The 20,448-nt window shown below is 34.4% G+C and overlaps 1 protein-coding gene across 3 annotated transcripts in view; it reads left to right on the top strand.

Annotated features, from left to right (window-relative positions):
* The window catches only part of METAP2 (methionyl aminopeptidase 2), a 29,633-nt gene extending 12,605 nt beyond the window's left edge, over positions 1-17,028 (top strand). For all 3 annotated transcript variants that reach the window (XM_025881275.2, XM_025881273.2, XM_025881274.2), the window contains 8 exons: positions 593-695; positions 9,579-9,740; positions 10,480-10,661; positions 11,482-11,576; positions 11,838-11,934; positions 14,792-14,895; positions 15,539-15,654; positions 16,334-17,028. In XM_025881275.2, coding sequence (XP_025737060.1) covers positions 593-695; positions 9,579-9,740; positions 10,480-10,661; positions 11,482-11,576; positions 11,838-11,934; positions 14,792-14,895; positions 15,539-15,654; positions 16,334-16,586 — 1,112 coding nt within the window. In that variant the 3' untranslated portion in view covers positions 16,587-17,028. The remainder of the gene's footprint in view (positions 1-592; positions 696-9,578; positions 9,741-10,479; positions 10,662-11,481; positions 11,577-11,837; positions 11,935-14,791; positions 14,896-15,538; positions 15,655-16,333) is intronic.
* Positions 17,029-20,448: the final 3,420 nt, after the last annotated feature.

Raw genomic sequence — 20,448 nt, 5'->3', positions numbered from 1 at the left:
TCTTTTAGAATATAGTTTGGGAAATAATGTCCTTAAAACGTATGCTAAGGACTATAACTTTTTTTAAGTATCTGGAAATTTGTTATATGGCTACCTAAATTCTTTTAGCACTGGGTGTGTATAACTCTTAACTTTTATACCTAATATACCCTTGAAATAAGTTTTTCACTTATTTTATTAATACATAATAGCTTTATATTTTTACCTCATTGCTATAGGGTTTTTTCCATACTTTCTTGTTGCCTCTTTGATTTTTATTTGTGAAAACCAGCCTCTCTATGCTGTTCCATTTCCGGTATAGTATATAAAGACAAAAATATTAGAAATGTGCTTTCTGCCGAGGCATATACTGTTTAAATACATAATAGAATTCTAAGTAGTTGAGTATTCTATTCCCAAGCAACAGTAAATTGGAGAGGAGGTGGCCAGCATGGTGAAATATCTTCTGTTTTTAACTACAAGGCTGTGATAGCAAGGAGGTTCCTTAAAATTAGGACATATAACAACCATTAGGAACTGAGAAAAACTGTAATGATAACTGCTTAATTTTATTTTTAACTACAGAAGTTAATGCTTTATTTGTATCTCACAGCAAAAGTTCAAACAGACCCTCCCTCAGTTCCAATATGTGACCTGTATCCTAACGGTGTATTTCCCAAAGGACAAGAATGCGAGTACCCACCCACACAAGATGGGTAAGAATCATAAAATAACTTCCAGTTTGACTTTGAAAGTTGTAGCTTAGCAATAAAGATTTGATTTTTCTCAGAACTTTGCTCCACTAACTTAATAAAAGCTTGTGAATTTGTTACAGAAAATACAGTAGAAGCCCTCTTATCCAAAATGATTGGGACCAGTAATAGTTCAGTTAATCAGAAAAGTATGTTAAAGTGGGGATCACAAAACATAAAAATCTTTATTGATAAAAGTTAACTTAAATTTTGTTTTTCATCAGTCTCAGTATTTGAACGTAGATTTGTATTGTACTCCACTTTTTTCTTCCCATAATCTATATCCATAACGCATTGTCTATAAATGTAATCCATTTTGAGCTTCCGTGAAGAATAAAAGCTAAGTAATCTGAGGGCTGATACCTGGATGTTTACATTTTTTTCCTGAAACCATTTGCAGTTCTTATCTACACTTAATTTGACAGAAGTATTTTTTGATGACTTGCCTTTATTGAGACTTTTCTGAGTAGTCAGTTTAGTTTCATTGGAAAATTTTTTTTTATGTACTATATAACTAAATTACATAATTATACTAACAAGTACAGATGACTTACAGTGGTTTGCAGACAAATCACCTGATTGTTGGGAGACAAATCACCTGATTCAGAAAGGATACATTTTAGCTGGTCAACAGACACTCATAGTGGCATTATGCTGACTGGTTAAGAACATGGAAGCTGGGATTCACTTGAATCCCAGCTCTAACACTTATTAGCTTTGTGACTTGGGCAAGTAATTTATCATGTCTTTGCTTTCATTTCTTCATCTATAAAATGAGCACTTTATAGGGTTGTGAGGAATAATAATATATGTAAAGCACTTAGGAGAGTAACAGACACATAGTAAGCATTAAGTGTTAGCTGCTGCTGTTATTATTATTCAGAACAGGAACCTGTCAGCCTGTCATATTCAGCATACAATGGGCATAGGTTAGTATATTTTACAGAGAGAATCAAGAGCATCATTTAATCCAGTGGTTGCAATAGTTGGTTAAGAAAGCTTCTACTGTAGCCGTGTTTCATTGATCTGTAAAGACATCATTGTTTTTCTTTAAACTTTAGGAAAGAACATGATGTTGTTATATTTTAATCCCCCTCCTTCATTCCCAGTACTTTTAGGGAATAAGTATAAAGTTCTGAAATTGTATGTCATGAACATCTTTTCTTTGAATTTGAATTCATCAGTCACTATCCCTCTCTTAAAGTGTCTATTTTTGAAATGTCACAGACATGTAATTTCACATTAATTAACTTACAGTTTCATAGTACATATAATCACATTTATTTTTAAATACAATCTTTATTTATTTGTTTTGCTTGTTCCCTCTTCCTTCCCTTCCTTCCAGACCCATGTAACGACCTAGCAGGTAGCCTTCCATATTTTTATACACTCATATATGTGTACATCTATGTCTGTTTATGTGAAGGGACTCTTTTGGTCTTGTTTTCCAAAATGGAATCCTAGGCACACTTTCCTCATCTTTTCTCTTTCAGGACTATCTCTTGGAAGGCCCTCCAAGTCAGTCAGAATAGCAGTTATTCTTTTGAATGGCTTCATAATATTCCATAGTGTGAATATGCCATACTTTATTCCACCATTTTCTAATTGATGAGCCTTCATTTTGTCTCTGTTTTGTCATATTACAAACCATTCTGTAATGAACATTTCTAAGACTATACATATACATATACATTATTACATATATACACACACACACACGTGTGTGTGTATTATCTCTTTATGTTATGGCAGTTTTATTATGGGATAGTTTTCCAGGAGTTGAGTTGCTGAATCAAAGAATATATTAATACTTTAGCTTATGATTCCCAGACTGCTAATGATTTTGAGCACTTTTTGATTGTTGGCTTTATTCTTTTGCTCTTCCAAAAGTTTTAAAATTTTGTATACAGTGCATGTTTATGTTTTATATTTCTGGGTTCCTAGCAGTCTCTTAGATTTTTTTTCAAACTCTTACTCTGTGTTTTATTACATCTTTAGTTAGTCTGGAATTTTTTTTGTGTAGGACTGGGAGTGCTAATTTTATTTTCTTTCAAATGGATAGCCAGTTGTGCTAGAATTGTTTATTAAATAATTCGTTCTACTGAATTGAATGACCACGTTTGCCATATACTATATTTTCATATAATGGAACTATATTTTCATAATGAACCAATGCCTATTATTCTACTGATCTATTTGTGTATTCCTATGCTAGTACTATTTGGATCTGATTATCAGCAACTTTATAATATATATTGATAGTTTGATAAGGCAAGTCTTTCTCTGCCACACACACCAAGCACAGTTCTTTTTTATATTTAGCTATTCTCATATAGTCTTAACACATATACCCACAGAAAAATGCTTTCTTTAGAATTCTGATCAGAGTTGCATTTATGTATTTGTTTCAGAAAATTGACAGTTGTATCACATTGTCTTACCTATTGTCATAGTATGTTTTCCCACTTAATCTGATTTATTTTCAGGTAGATCCTGTTCCTTTTTTGTTAAATTTATTCTTAAGTATTTTATGGTTTTGTTACTGATGTAAACAAGATGTTTTTATACCTGTTTCCATTTCTATATGTTTATTGCTAAAGTGGAAGAAAGGCATTGATTTCCTATACTTATTAATAGATTGTTAATATTTTTAACCATGTGAATGTGGTGGAACACTTGAAGTAATGTTTAATACAAGAAAAATTGAGATTTTAGAAATGTTAAAGACTACCTTTCCCTCCTTACTGTCATTTTCTATTGCAAATTAAACATTACGGAGGTAGAATAACTTTTGCTTTTGAAACAATAGAGGAAGATATTAATTATATAATATTTTTGGAGTAATACTTAAATATTGAAAAGCAGTGTTGGGGGCACCTGAGTGGCTCAGTCGTTAAGCGTCTGCCTTCAGCTCAGGTCATGATCCTAGGTCCTGGGATTGAGCCCCACATCGAGCTCCCTGCTCCAAGGGAAGCCTGCTTCTCCCTTTCCTACTCCCCCTGCTTGTGTTCCCTCTCTCGCTGTGTCTCTCTCTGTCAAATAAATAAAATCTTTAAAAAAAAAAGAAAAGCAATGTTGTATGCCATGGAGAGAGAAAAAAAAATTATTGTGATTATGTTTGCTCTTTAGTAAGTTTTGATATTTTTGACATTCATATAATCAGTTTTGATTATTTGCAAATACATCAGAATCAGTATTCTTAATACTTGGTAAAATGTTAAATATAGTTTTGTATCTGCCTTCATTTTTTTTTTTTTTGTTTTCATTTAAATTCCAGTTAGTTAACATACAGTTTCAGGTGTACAACATAGTGCAAGTGCACTCCTTAATCCCCATCACCTGTTTCACCCATCCCCCACACCTCCTCCCGTCTGGTAACCATCAATTTGTTCTCTATAATTAAGAGTCTGTTTCTTGGTTTGCCTCTCTCTCTCTTTTTCCCCTTCCTTTTTTTTTTTTAATAAACTTACTGAACATTACATGAATTATCACAGCTTGCCTCTGTAACAACCACTCAGGTTGAGTACAATATTTTATTTTATTTAACTTTTTATTTTTGAAATAATTCCATATTAAGAGAATAGTACAAAGAGTTCCTACATACCTTTCATTCAGGTTCTCTTTAACATTTGCCTCATTTATCGTTCTCTCTCCCAATGGACTATGACAATTATACATATACTGTATAATAGTAAGATTACATTTTCTCCTTGCAAGATAGAAGGTAAATGTGGAAAATAATATATTGGTGAATCTGTATACATACTACTTTTTCTGAATTATTTGAGAGAAGTTTGTATATTTTTTAAAAGATTTTATTTATTTGAGAGAGCGAGCATGAGCAGGGGCAGGGGCAAAGAGAGAGGGGAAGGGAGAAGCAGACTCCCCACTGAGCACAGGGCCAGCCTGCCTAGATCACAACCTGAGCCAAAATCAGAAGCTTTTAACAACTGAACCACCCAGACACCCCAGTAGTTTGTGTTTTTTGGATGGAATACTAGACAAGTAGATAATTCAAGGTTGTCACATCTGGAGGCACATGATGTCAGATTTTATCACTAAGATAAGTATTATCCAGTTTCTCTAGTTTGTCATTACTGTTTTTCCCTCTTGTAATTAGTAATTTTCCCTTTTAAAAAAATTGACATTCTGTGTGCATTTCCTGTGTCATTAAAAATTTTTTAAACCAATTTTGAATGATTATGCTATTCTGCTTTATACTTAGCATAATTTTATTAGTGATTTCCCTGTTTTTGAATATTTCCCTAGTTTTTTCATATTTTTACCATTAGAAAAAATTCTGTGATGAACATCTTAGTATTAATCAGGTCTGATTTTTCTCTTATTCTGGATCTCTAGAAGTAGAATGAAGAATTACTTTGAAATTCCTGATACCTATTTCTAAATGTACTAGGCAGTTGTTTGGGACAGTTTTTCTATAAGCAGTACATATCCATTATAGAAGAGGTAGGAAATACAGATAAGCAAAAAGAAAAAAAGAAAAATCTTCTAAATTCTGCCAATGAATTTTAAAACCACTATTGACATGCTATTTCTTCCTCTGTTGCCTCTGTATACAGATGTGTATTATAAATACCTGGGAATGTTTTTCAAGATAGAACTATACTAAAAACAGCTTTGTAACCCATTTCTAAATTTGTTTTCATGTTAGTAAAGAAATCAACAGTATTTTTATATGTCTCTGTATATGTATGTGTTTTCTTTTTTTTTTTTGCTAGACCATTTAAAAATGTCTTTTTTTTTAAGTTAAATCTCCAATCCCCACATGGGGCTTGAACTCATGACCCCAAGATCAAGAGTTGCATGTTCTACCAACAGAGCCACCCAGGTGCCCCAAGTCTCTTTTGAGTCCTCACTTCTAAAAACTTCAAGCATCTGGGTTGCCTGGGTAGCTCAGTTGTTAGGTGTCCGACTCTTGATCTCAGCTCAGGTCTTTTTTTTTTTTTTTTTTTAATTAAGATTTATTTAATTATTTCAGAAGGAAGGGTAGGGACATAGGGAGAGGGAGAAGGAAAGAAGCAGACTCCCCTCTGGGAGCTGAGCCTTTCAAGGATGGATCTCACAACCCTGAGATCATGACCTGAGCCAAAATCAAGAGTTGGAAGCTTAACCGACTGAGTTGCCCACGTGCTCCTCAGCTCAAGTCTTGATCTCAGGGTCGTGAGTTTGAGCCCCAAGGTGGGCTCCATGCTGGGCGTGGAGCCTACTTAAGAAAACAAACTTTAAGTATCTCCCAAGAATTAGATATTCTCCAAATTATCACATTTACATAAATTAACAGTAATTTTCCAGTATCATGTAAATACCTACATATTTAGAATTTTATTGTTTTCCTTGTGGTGTCATTTATCTTTTCTCTATTCCTTTATTTTCTATAAACTGGAATTAGTTGTAAAGGAGTACATTAGATTAAGCACTTTGGCAGGAACATATAAGTGATACTATGTTCATATTGTGTCATAGTCTGTTGCATCAGATGTAGTGTCAGGTTTTTCTATTACTAGTTTTACTGTATTTGATCACTTGGTTAATGTGGTAACAGCCAACTGTTTCTTTTTTAAAGGTTCTTTTTTCTTTTTTGCAGTTTCCAAGTAATCTGTGGGGGTAGTTTGGTACCACTGGAATATCCTTTTCTTCAACAACTTTTTACTTAATTATTTTAATATCTATCCATGCATTATCAGTTATTTCATTGGGGACTGCAAAATGGTGAATTTCTAATTCTGTTGTTCCTTCTACATTTATTAGCTGACCTATAAGAAGAATTTTCCTTTATCAGCTGGGTATCAATTAACTTTATCAGTTAACTATAGTTTCTTATAGGCAGAGTTAAAACATGCTTTATTTTTCCCTTTTAAGTACCAGTTTTCAGAGGAAGGAATTGGTGTCATGTCTGTGTGCGTTCTTAATTATTTCTGGGTTAAAGACATGCCTTTTTATTTTTTTATTTTTATTTTTTAAAGACGTGCATTTTTATTTTATTTTTTATTTTTTTATTTTTTTAAAGATTTTATTTATTGACAGAGAGAGACAGAGAAAGAACACAAGCAGGGGGAGTGGGAGAGGGAGAAGCAGGCTTCCCGCCAAGCAGCGAGCCCGATGCGGGGCTCAATCCCAGGACCCTGGGATCATGACCTGAGCCAAAGGTAGACGCTTAACAACTGAGCCACCCAGGCGCCCCTAAAGACATGCATTTTTAAATGTTTTTTTTTTTTATAAATGTGGCATATAGTGCTTTAAAAATATAAATATAACTAGCTTTTAAGTTATCTATGCGATGAGTTCAGAAATGTTTATGACTTTGAAATTAATAATTGGATTCCTTTGTATCTTTTGGTTTTACTTTTATGATTTTAATCTAGTAAAAAAGATGAAAAACTGAAAAGACTCAAATATGAAAGAGGTGTGAATTTACATACTCTGTAAACACTTCTATAAAGATTCTCTTTCAAGCAGTTACTCTGTTTTGTTGCACAGACATAATAAAATTTAAAAGCATTTCTAATCCACCTCTGTCAGTTGGATGAATTAATTGCCCTTTCAGATAATTATTACGAGCTCAGAATGTTTTTTTCATCTTACTAATTTCTCTCTTCTTGCTAAACAGACTGAACATCAAAATATTAAATTTAGGAAGGAGGAGAGGCTCCTTCATAATATTTTTTGTAAATAGTACAAGCTTGGAATTATGATTTTAGATGCTTGAATATTACTCTAATGACTTTCAATTTGAACTTAAGACTTAGACAAATAATTTCTTTAATCCATTTTCTGATTGGTAACTCTACCAATAATGAACATTCAAACCTTTCAAAGAATTCACTGCTTCTAAGAATCAGCTGTGCAGCTTCAGAAGTGTAAGATCATGTGAGGCTTGTTGATTTCAGTATTGGGGATCTTCATTGTACTATATTCTGATTCTAAAATGTAGTCAAATAGCATTTGGAACTTAATTATGCTTAACATTTTAACCTATAAGAAGTGGATTTGAAGAATTGAGAAGAAATGGGAATTGATAATGACCAATTTCATTTTCATGGCTGATATCCATCAGTTATAGTCTGTCATCTTACCATTCTAGAGAAAATGTTTGAGGATATTTTTGCTTTTCACGAAAATGTTTGGCTTTTGAGGCAGGGGTATGCATATAGGTATGGCTGTAGTATATGTGCCAGAGTTATGGCCCATGTAAGAGATGGAGAATTGTGATATGTTTAAAAATTGATCTGAGACCTTACCCAGTACTCTTATGTCTGAAAATGATTTGTCCTTAGAATATTCGGATTCTTGGTTCCCAGGGAAGATTTTTGGATTCATGGGAGAGAAAGGACTGGGGTTACATCTGGAGGTCAGGAGATTGTGGCTTGTCTGTCCCATCATGGAGTAAGCAACTATAAGTGTATTGCAGCTGAAAACAAGGTTGAGCCACATGTTGAGAATATACTTTTAAAGGATCTTATCCTGTTACCTTCTAGTCTGAGGATGTTCATTTGAATACTTTTATTAGAAATTGCCTCTTGAGTCTTCACTGTTCTGATAAAAGTAGTTCGTACACATTTAAATGTTTGTGGAGTTTAAAACTGATAACATCAGTATACAGATCCAAAATACATTTCCAAACAAAATAAGTCAAAGAAGCCTCTGTGATGCTTAAGTATCCCTAAATTGACATAGGGCAGCCCCTTTGCATCTTTGTAGTGAATTAGAGGTGTTAGTTGTTGGCACACAGGTAACTGCTGCAGTAGGAAGTGATCATAATGAACTTGACAGTGACACAGAAAAACTCACAGCATTTGGGGGCATTAACTTAGGGGCATAGTGTAGAGCAGTTGTATAAACTCTTTCTTTAAAGAGCCATATAGTAAATATCTCAGGCCTTGGGTGTTACTCAGATCTGCCTTTGTAGCATGCAAGTAGCTATAGACAGTGTGTAAACAAATGGACATAACTATATTGGGGTAGAATTTTATTTACAAAACAGGTGCTAGGCTGGATTTGCCTTCACTTTGCCTCCCTTTCCTTGAAGGCATCACTTTTATAACTGAATATAATTTATATGTCGGTGATCAGAGTTTGTGAGCTATATATTCAATATTGCTTAGTGTGTGAAAGTTCAACAATGTTTTTGAAAGATTTTCATTTGAAAACAGTTAATTGCTTTTGAAATACGCTGCTTAAAGGGAGTCAGTTGATCTCCTCCTTCCCAGATACTGAATAAAAATGTTTGTTACTCCTGGAAGTTTTAAAATATGAGCCATATTCTTCAAGGAAGATCACTTCATAGATAGATAGATTAGATTAGATAGATATGTAGATATATTTACATACACATACATACAGTTAGAAAAATCCTACAAAAACACATTTATGTTTTGAGGGAGGTGTATGTAGATTTCCAGGTCAAGTTTTTGCATTAGTACTTACCCTGTGTATGAAGTTAAATGCTAATTTTTGGTGTGGTCTTTTGAAGTCTCTTAGACTGTAACCTTGAGTGGAAGGATGACTTTTTTCTCCCACTTCTTGGTTTCTAGGACTCTCTTCTGACTTCTTATTTTTTCTTTTTGTGTTTTTTTTTGTGTGTGGCAGAGTTTTAATCTCTCTAGGAATAAAATCTCGAGGATTATTTTTTGAGTCTTAAGGTTTAACTTGATTTGGCTTGATTGTGTGACTACTTGTATTTCAGAAACTTTGCTGACATTTAATAAAAGAAATTGAATGTGTAACATTTTTATCTAAAATGTCTTATATTAGTATATTTGTATCTCAGCTTTTATGTTTATCTTCTGTTTCTTAAATGACTAATACCATGCTGTACATACTATAAAGGCGAACAGCTGCTTGGAGAACTACGAGTGAAGAAAAGAAAGCGTTAGATCAAGCTAGTGAAGAGATTTGGAATGATTTTCGAGAAGCTGCGGAAGCACATCGACAAGTTAGAAAATATGTTATGAGCTGGATCAAGCCTGGGATGACAATGATAGAAATCTGGTAAAAGGAATATGTTTTTGTAAGAACATGATAAAATTTTTTTTTAGTACTGACTCCAGTTGTAATGTTTGTCTTTCATTACTGCTTTGCTAAAACCTGAAGTGAAGCTTCTAGAATTATCTCTTGAGTTCTTGTACTGTAGAATGTACTGAGGAAATTGTAAGAGGACATTTGTACCTCAACCACCCTATTTTGTGCTCATGTACACTTATATGTGCAAATGGACACATTGCTATGATTCTTACATTCTGTTTGAAAATCTGTTATTTTGCTATCTAACAATTCATATTAAATTAGAATTATTGGTCACGAAACATAGTTACAATGCAGTGAAGAAACCAATAAAAGTAATTTCTCTAGTTTTCCCTTTGAGAAGTAATTAGCTGTAAAAGGCAACAGTTCTCTAATTCAGACAATTTTTAAAATGTGCAACATTGAGCAAATAAAACATAATCAACATTTAAATTGAAGTCAAGAATCTCATTTCCTAGAAAACTAAGTTAAAAGTGGATCATGTGGTTCTGTTTCTTCAGATTTCTAGCAGAATTAAATTCTTTTATCTTTTATAGAGGAGCTACTATTTTCATAGCATCAGAGAACTGTTACTTATTCACATCCAGGAAGTGCTCAGATCACTCCCAGAAAGTAATTTAAGAGTTTTTAGTAAACTCTCTGGACCTGATGACAAGGTATATAATGATAAAAATGTAAAAGTAAACAATTTTTTTTTTTTTAATAGTGAAAAGTTGGAAGACTGTTCACGAAAGCTAATTAAAGAGAATGGATTAAATGCAGGCCTGGCATTTCCTACCGGATGTTCTCTGAATAACTGTGCTGCCCATTATACTCCAAATGCTGGTGACACAACAGTATTACAGTATGATGACATCTGTAAGATAGACTTTGGAACACATATAAGTGGTGAGTTCTTGGAAATAAGCCTTCTCCCACCCCCACAAAAAAACAGTCTTCTCTCTGTTCAATAGGGCTGCAGGTACTTGAATTCCCCAATTTTCTTCTTTATGCCTCACTTTTCAGTAGAGCTGTGTTGAGGCAGATTTTGAGATTTACTTTTAAGCATCCTGCTAAATGGAGTATAATGCAAACTGTGGTAGTTGAGGTTTATTATTATTTGTATCAAAGTGTGAAGAATTTAATCATACATTTCTTCATGTTGTTTCAGACATTTATCTGTTTAACAACAACACACATTTACTTAGATCCTTTAAGTTTATCAACTTTTATATACTTGCTGGCTTTTTTAAATTCTCCCCCAAACCTTCTTAGGTTAGTGCCTTTTTTATCTCACTTCAGGTGAGAAAATAAAGCTCAGATTAAGCACTTACCTGAGGTTTTGCTAAATTGGAGAAGCTGGACTGACGATTAGTGTCTGTGGACCTGTACATTTTCTCTGCCCACGTTGTGCTGCTTTAGTCCCCCCGGGGTTTTTCTCTTTGATTTATTTGTTTATAATTTTGCTTATCCACGTGAGTTAGTACTGAATTGGTACTGCCTTGAAGTAATATATACTAACACTGGAAATAGTCTTTTTATTCTGAAACCTTTATGTAACATATTTTTTTCCACTTTTGATTGTGAATGCTATCTGGGTACTTGGACTGTTGCCTTCATTTGACCCATCATTTTATTTTCCTTTTAACTAGCAAGGTTAATAGAGTAGATGCTGTGAAGTAGACAAATTGACTAGCTGATAAGTCAACTTAAGAATTTTCTCTTTCAGGTAGGATTATTGACTGTGCTTTTACTGTTACTTTTAATCCCAAATATGATACATTATTAAAAGCTGTAAAAGATGCCACTAACACTGGAATAAAGGTAAGTGAACGAGAAGCACAATTTCATTCAACATATTTTGAACATTTTATAGCCTGTTTAAGGTCTTTGGATTATGTAAGACCAGTCTTCTGCCCTTAGGGTTTTAAGTGGGTAATTCCAGTACAATGTACCAAAGACTTTTATAGAGGAAGTTATAATGTGCTAAGCAGTTTACTTAATTGTCCTTTATTTTAAAATACTAATAAATTGCTATAAAATTCTGCACTTTGAGTAACAAAGTATACATCATTTTGTTTTTAGTGTGCTGGAATTGATGTCCGTCTGTGTGATGTTGGTGAGGCCATCCAAGAAGTTATGGAATCCTATGAGGTTGAAATAGATGGGAAGACATATCAAGGTATGTTTTTAAAAAAAATGTATCTTATTTTGAAATGCATGTGACCTCTTGCAGAATTAATTTTGCAAAATAGTGTTGAGTGCTTTCTTTGAGTCAGCTGCTTTATCTTTATCTCCTGGGAATATAAAGAGGGGAAAAAATATAAAGGGGGGGAGGGGACAATGAATGACCTCCTCATATTAGGAAAACTGTGGTCACTAGGTGGGAACTATTGCGAAGCTACTGTGGTACCTGATGGGACACCCAGGGATTTATCCCAGATTGACCAAAATGCAGACTTGGTTTTCTGTGACGATTCAGATTGAGGCTCAGAGATAAACCAGAGGCTTTTCCATTGATGACCAGCCCCCCCCCCACGCCCCGCTTTTTTTGAGTTGAATTCAGAATTTAGAGTCCAGTTAATTTCTGTGTGTCTTTCCTTTAATCTTTATTTTCTTTGCCTCTTAGTCTTTCCTAGCTACCTCCTTAGGTACATAGTTCCAGAGTCACCTGTGCTTTCTGCTGCTTTCCTATCATTCCAGCCTTTCCCAGCTCTCAGGGTCTGACCACTATCTCCCTTCCTAATCTCACTGTTTTCTGTAACTGCTATTTTAATAACTTTCTCACGGAGTATTTCTTATATTTCCTTTAATCAAATCCTGTCTCTTCTTTATATTCCTCTTTGCAGAGACACTCTTCCTTGCCCTCAGTAAATTCACATCATTTAGCATTCTTTGCATAACTTGCTGATAGTGATAGAGTATTATGTTTCTACCAACTACAAAAGGGGTTCTTCCTCTGTGACCTGATGGCGGCTGTCCTTGTTGCTCTCTCTCTCCTGTGAACACCAGCACAAATCACAATACTCTTAAGGCTGCTCACACTTGGATGGGAGGTATTATGGGATAATGAAGAAAATATACTATAGGGTCAGATGGGTCTATCGATAAACCCTGTAAACAGAACCCAAGTTTCTTTGACTATAGTAGGATTAATGATACCATGTTTTTTTTTGTTTTTTGTTTTTTAAGAAAAGTAAATTTTATGACAATGCCTGGAATTTATTAGTATTCAACAAATTTGTCATTTCCTGCCCCCAGAGTTGGGATTGGTGCCACAACAAACAAAGGTTATTCAAGTCCCTCTCAAATCAGCTTTCCCTCCTATCTTTTCCTAATTCTACAGCTTTGGTTGGCTTCTGCTCTGCCTTTCAAGGTATATTAAGTGACAGTTTGACTTAATGTTTAGTCACCACATAACAATGCCAACCTGAAATACTGGAATCAGTATCTGCCTTCTTACTCTTTCCATTAAACCAGTGCAACGTTATAGGTTCTGTTGTTTCAGCACCCATTTTTTGATACCAGTTATTGTGTTGATCAAGGTTCTTAGTGGAGGGTGGCATAATTAATTAATTTTTACTACTTTGAGCAGAAAGGGTATAGACAAATCATGATGTTGGGAAGATGAAAAAAATGACGAAAAGCTGTACTTCCAGCAGCACTTTACACAATCACATAACAGAACTGAGCCATCAAGGGAGTGATTTTATTTACCTTGATCAGGAAGCTGCAGAATGTAAAGTTACCTTTATAGTTACTGGTCCCAGAATTAGCCTGCTGGTGTCACAACCTGTATAATATACAAACAGATACTCCTGTGCCCTGCTTCTTGTATGTAACTTGGTTGTATGTTAGGTTAGTATAGCTAAGCAATCTTTTTATGTAAATATGTTTTTGATTGGCCTGTGGGGTAAGTTTGCCAGGTCTTGGAGAAATAATGATGCTTGCTGAATTTTAAAGTAAATTTAGCTTATCATTTGTATAAGAAGGAGAATTTTTTTGAAGAGCTAATTGAGAGTTTTATTTTCCTGTGCCACCCCCTAAATATAATTGTCATTGTTTCATTGTTGTAGAGTTGAAAAAAAACCTTGCTGCCTAATTCTGCCCTGAGAGAAAGGTAGCTTGTACTGAGACTTCTAGCACTGTAAAGCTAGATTTTTTTTTAAATCTTTTTTTATTGTGGAATTATGTTGTGTGTGAAGAGACACAACATAAAAATTTAATTAAGTGGAATAGAATATTGCCAGCACTCCAAAAGCCCTTCAGTTCTGTATACCCTTTTGAATTACAGCAGTCTTCCTCTAGCAAACCCTGTTTGGAGTGCTAAAGTATTTTCATTTGCTTTTCTTAATGTCTTTACCACCTAATTATGCATCCCTAAATAATAGTATAATTGTGCTTAATTTTGATATGTATAATAAAACAATATGTATATAATTGTGCCTTCATCTGTTCTTTTTTTCTTCAGGTTTTATTTCAGTTGTTCACTGTACTCCCAACTTTTTGTTTTTGTTGTTGTGTGATGTTCTATTGTGTGAATATACCACAATTGGTTCTGTCATTGGTCTGAGGACCTTGGAATTGTTTAGATTTTCCTTATTAACACTTGAGCTGTGCTATAATTATAAAATTTAGTTTTATAATCCTGTCATTTGGACACAGAATCCTCTCATTTTCACATTACTTTTTGGACCATAACTATATTTTTTGTTTGTAATCACAATGTACATGGCATTTTATAACTTTTATTAACAATACCTCCTTAGATGCATCCCCATTATATCCTCATAACATAGTTTGTTCTTTTCCCATCATCTCACCTTCCTCCCTTCTAGTTTTTAATCAGTAACACTGTAGTAAACATCTTTTCATATTCCACTAGTTTTCCAGTTTGTATGTAACTGTGTCAACATGAGGTTATTTAGTAGAGCCATGTCTTATTTTCAAGTCAATGTTTGAACTCTGTGCCAGAAAGCTAAGAGAGATGTTTGTGCTCCTGAAGACCTTGAATAAACTATCTTTTCCTATTATGCCAGTGAAACCAATCCGTAACCTAAATGGACATTCAATCGGGCCATATAGAATACATGCTGGGAAAACAGTGCCCATTGTGAAAGGAGGAGAGGCAACAAGAATGGAGGTATGTGTGCCATTAACAGTGCTTTTTTATGAAGCACTTTTTTTTCCCAAACTAAAGTTGGCGATAGTTGAGTATGTAGTATGTTGAGCAAAATTAACTTGCCGTCTGTACTCTGATAGGAATTGGTCTGTGTGAATGTGCAGATCATGTCTGGTTAGACCATGGCTCAGTTAGCTGTGGAGGTTGGGTATGCCAAGGGATTGTTTTTTCACCACTTATTAAGCATCTCTTAGGTGCCAGTCTCTTTAGTAGTCCCTGAGGATGCATTAGTGAACAAAATAAAATTCCCTGCCCATGTAAAGGCTACATTTTTTTTTAAGTAGGCTCCATGCCCAATGTGGAGCCCAACGCGGAGCTTGAACTCAGCAACCCTGAGATCAAGACCTGAGCAGATATCAAGAGTCGGACACTAAACCAACTGAGCCACCTAGGCACCCCATAAAGGCTACATTCTGATAGGACACAGAAAGACCAAAAAGTGCTAAGGAGATAAAGCAGGGAAGGGTGAATAATGACTGCCAGAGGTTATTTCATGTTGTTTCTTACATGAAGTAAATAATACCTCAGGCTGAAGTTAACAGATGGCAATTTTAATTAGTTCTGGATTTTTCTTCTTTCCCCCTGGCCCTTACATATTCTTTAGGAAGGAGAAGTATATGCCATTGAAACCTTTGGAAGCACAGGAAAAGGCGTTGTTCATGATGATATGGAATGTTCACACTATATGAAAAATTTTGATGTTGGACATGTGCCCATCAGGTGAGAGACCATTGTTTTTATGTTTCTTTTCCCAGTTAGCGTTTTAAAAAAATTTGACAAACATCCACAGTGGTACATTCATAAATGTACAGTTCTATAGCCTACCAGTAAGTTTTGTGGATTTTTATAATACAGCAAAGAAATTGGCCTGTTAAAAATCTTAACTGAGATAAAAATGATATAGGCAAGTATTCTCTTAAGATCCAGTTTCCAGTAATAATTTGAGAGGTGATTATTTTGCTGGCATTTCTAGGTGGTGGTTCTTAATATTTTCCTATTGGTAAACTTCCTATTTTTACCCTTTTTTTCCACCTTAAACTTTTTGGAAAAGATGGTTGAAAGATGGATTTATACCTCCTTTGTGTGCAGGTCTTTCAGCTTGATGCACAAAAAAGGAAAATTCCCACCATAGTACTCTTGATGAGTCTCTACTGGGAATTTAACACACACGTGCATAAACACATAAATATGATAAGATAGCCTTCAGCTGTTCTCCCATTCAGCTGCCATGTATAATTAGGTATGGGCTGTTATACATTCTGACTTTTGAATGTTGAGGCAACAAAAAGGTTTTTGAATTACTGAGTGAAGCCACGTCTACTGTATAAGTTTTCCTTAACGGGGAAAATGAGTGGGTAACTTTTTAGATACCTGTTAATTTTGGATTTTTTCCTCTTAGGCTTCCAAGAACAAAACACTTGTTGAATGTCATCAATGAAAACTTTGGCACCCTTGCCTTCTGCCGCCGATGGCTGGATCGCTTGGGAGAAAGTAAATACTTGATGGCTTTGAAGAATCTGTGTGACTTGGGCATTGTAGATCCATATCCACCGTTATGTGACATTAAAGGATCATATACAGCGCAGTTTGAACATACCATACTGTTGCGTCCAACGTGTAAAGAAGTTGTCAGCAGAGGAGATGACTATTAATCTTAGTCCAAAGCCGCCTCAACATCTTTTATTTTCTAAGCTTTGTTGGAATACATTATACCAGAAGTAATTTGCAACATGTTGTCTGTTTAACAGTGGACCTATGTAATGCTTTTATCCATGTTTAAAAAGGAAGGAATTTGATCAAAGGCAAACCATCTAATGTAATTAGCCAAGGAAAAAGCTTTCAGGACTTTCGAATGTTAACTGTTTTTCCCATCTAGGAAATGCTATAAAGCTCAAATTAGTTAGGAATGACTTACACATTTTTTGTTTTGAACACCTAAGAAATGCTTTTCAGATATTTATATTGCCATATTCTTAATTGAATGCTTTGAATGACTACATCCAATTCTGCACCTATACCCTCTGGTATTGCTTTTTAACCTTCCTGGAATCCATTTTCTAAAAAATAAAGACATTTTCAGATCTGAGAGCTATATTTCAATGTCTGTGGTTATAATTCTGCACAGGAATTAGCTAAACATAAATAGCTAAACATGTAGGGAAATGTAGAGCCTTTTATCTTGATTGTAGACCTCTACACTGAAACTTTTCTTCTGACATAGTGGCTAAAACAAGATCTATACATGCATTAAGTGGGAGAATCTTCATAAATTAATATAGAGCTTTAGGAATAGTTTGCCTTTATTTTCTTTTTAGAACCATATTAATCTTTCATTTTTTCCCCTGACATTAGAAAGATCTATTAATTGAAACATGACCTAGTAGGAATATGTACCAGCTTAAAACCTTGATTTAGTAAAATCTCAACATTTAGATCCTTTGTCCAGTGGTAGCACTTATCAGGAAATGTATTCAGCTTACTCAGTAAACCAAAAGGGCATTTAAAACTACAAATACTACAACAGGGAAACTTCTGTACTTGGACCGTGCTCTAGTTAGAAAAGTTTAATTGACTTACTAGGCTTTTTCATTAGTGAGCCAAATTATTTTAACACCCTGCCCCTTGACTGGCTTGATTTCAAAACTATGGTGGCATTTCAGGGAGTGAGGTTACAGTAACGCTCATTATGGCAGCTAAGGGCATAAGTTAAATGTGAGATGCGGAATACTTGTTTGAACTGAGTCCCACTGACAGATTCTTGAACAGATTGCTTGAATTCTTTGTAACTGATTTGTTGGGAATGTTCCAACATAATTTTAAAATTGTTTATGTACCAAGGTAAAGCCTTAATTTGTATATGCTTTAGCACAATAGGATTCACTGCCTCTGGGATGCTGTTTAGTTTGTATTTTAACATTTTTCTCATAGGAAGAAAAACCAGACTTCTGTACTTAGATCACTTACTATACATTAAAAAGCTGCTCTTTCAGCATTAGAGCTATAAATGAATGTTATCTTGTGGGATAAACAATCTAGTTTTTAGCTATGAGCCATGTTTATTATGGTGCTAATGTTCAAGAGCTACTTTTGGATTATTTTCTCCATTTTCTGTGATGTGCTTAGTGGCAGAGCTCACCAGTTCATGCTTGGACATGCTATAGGTCTTGGGCCCTCCAGCTAGTTCTTTCGGGGTTCTGAGTCCATACCTTTTTGATGTGTTTTGGTGGGAGATAGAAAGTATCTTGATTTCTAAGCTCAAGAGTTCTACAATTGACCTTATGAGTGAAGAATTTTGGACCTTTGTAAGACCGCTTTAGCAGTAGTGATTTCAAACCAGTTATGAGTTCCAAGCTCCCCCGCTCAGATAACTGTTGTGAGCGTAGCATCACTGCATGCCCCTGGAATAGCTGGAAGGAATATGATCTTGTAAATAGGAAAGCTGTCACTTAAAAAAATTGTATTGTTTACCTACTAGCCATGTATCTCTTGAAATCATTTTGTCATGTTTACAATGATGTACCTTATTGGTAACAAATTATTAGTTTGATGTTTAACAAATAGTGCCTTTAGTAAATTATTTTACAACCAAAACATGTTGTTTTTTGTTAGATCAACTTAGCTGAATATAGACGTCTACACTGAGATACACAATAAGAAATCTAAGTTTCTGTTCATTGGCTAGGTTTTAGTTTTGTTGTAAATTTAATAGACTTTAATTTTTTTATATCAGTTTTAGGTTTGCAGCAAAATTGAGCATAAAGTAGAGTTCCCATATACCCCCTTGACCTCATACACACAGCCTTCCCCATACGTTTGGTTTTGAGGGATTAAAGTAAAAGGCTAAATCACTTTCTTTCATATATTTTTATATTGAAGTTAAGTACTGAAACAAGCAATTATACCATTACAAACAGCAAAGCTTCCAGAGTGGTTTTTTGTTTTTTTGGGGTTTTTTAGATTTTATTTATTTGATAGATATACAGCGAGAGAGGGAGAAGCAGGCTTCCTGCTGAGCAGGGAGCCTGATGCGGGGCTCAATCCCAGGACCCTGGGATCATGACCTGAACTGAAGGCAGACGCTTAATGACAGCCATCCAGATGCCCCCAGGGTGGTTTTTAAAATATCTCCCTAAAATTAGGTGCAAAAGTGTATAGCAGTTAACCCAAGTATAAAGTAATCCTTGAAATTAAAAGAGGCCAGACTCTAGTATCTTGACCACTTAAATCTTTAATGAGGTATAATTACGTTAACAGTTGAGGTAACAACTTGCATAGGTATTTAAATGAACGATTTTAAACTTTAGCCATTTAATACTCAAGCTGTATTTTTGGCCTAAATGATTTGTCTGTTCAGAGAAATTCTCATTGCACTTCCTGATCAGCTGTCCCAGTGACTTGCTCTCTGAAATTTAAGTAAAATTTGCTAATAGGGGTCCTTTTCAAGCTTATGCTTAATAGATGACCACTAGCAGAGAACAGCATTCTACAGGATATTATCTTTCATGAAGATTTCAACCTGCAAGAAAACCCACTTAAAGGAAAAAATGATCTTCCAGTGGTTAACACTGAGCTAAGATGTTAAACAGCTGATCTATAGAGGTTAGTGAGTAATTAGCAGCAGTAGGATTTTGAAGAGATCTAGTAAGATTATTAAGGAAGAGCAAAGAGTATTTCACACTATATTTTTTAATAAAAGGTAAGTTTAGATAATTTTTAATTAAAAAAATAAGGGCCCAGTGTTTGAATATCTGAGGTTCCTAGTCCTCACATAATTGGAGCAAAAGTAATCCAACCCTTTAGTTATTTAGAAATAGGAGATGCTGAACATGTTGCCCAGTTGCCAATTTTGAACAATTATCTTCTCTGTCCTATGCAATTTTTTTCTCTTCAAGAAGACATTTTTTTCCTTTAAAAATCTCAAGATACGATATGGTACAAAGCTTTTAAGAGATCTAATGTTAAGCATATAAAATGAACTTATTCAAGTTAAACTGTACTTGTATATCATAATACACTGCTGAATTCAGACTTTTGATAAGACTGCTTACTAGAATCTGGACAAACCTGTTTGCTGCCAAACAAACCATCATAAGTCCCAGCCATCATTGTTTTCATGTCCACAGTACTGAAGTAATTTAAATATACTATTTATAAAGCTGTCATTTTCATTTGTATAAAGCTGGACTATGCCAAATAAAGAACAATTATTAAAACTTAAAATATTTTGGAAAAATGGAAGTTCCATTAACCAAAATAATGTCTATTCTGAGCCCTGTAACAAAGCCTCAGGAATATCAATTAGTGTGATTGATGAGTATTTAGGTGATACCTTGATATTTCATAATGAATGTAGTAGTTTAACTCCAAGGGGCAAAGGTAACTTCAGTATACAAATGGCCTGAAATAATTTTTTTTTTTGGTATGACTATTAGTGAAGAAACTAATTTTCCATCTAAAAAGAATTTGTATAGAAAATGCCTACAAAAGATAAATAAATGTATAAAGTGATGCCAC

This window comes from Callorhinus ursinus, unplaced genomic scaffold (assembly GCF_003265705.2).
Source record: "Callorhinus ursinus isolate GAN/ISIS: 27379988/994484 unplaced genomic scaffold, GSC_fseal_2.0 scaffold14, whole genome shotgun sequence".
In the NCBI taxonomy this organism is placed as follows: Eukaryota; Metazoa; Chordata; class Mammalia; order Carnivora; family Otariidae; genus Callorhinus; species Callorhinus ursinus.
Note: the sequence above shows the minus strand (reverse complement) of the source record. Positions and strands in the feature narration are given on the sequence as shown.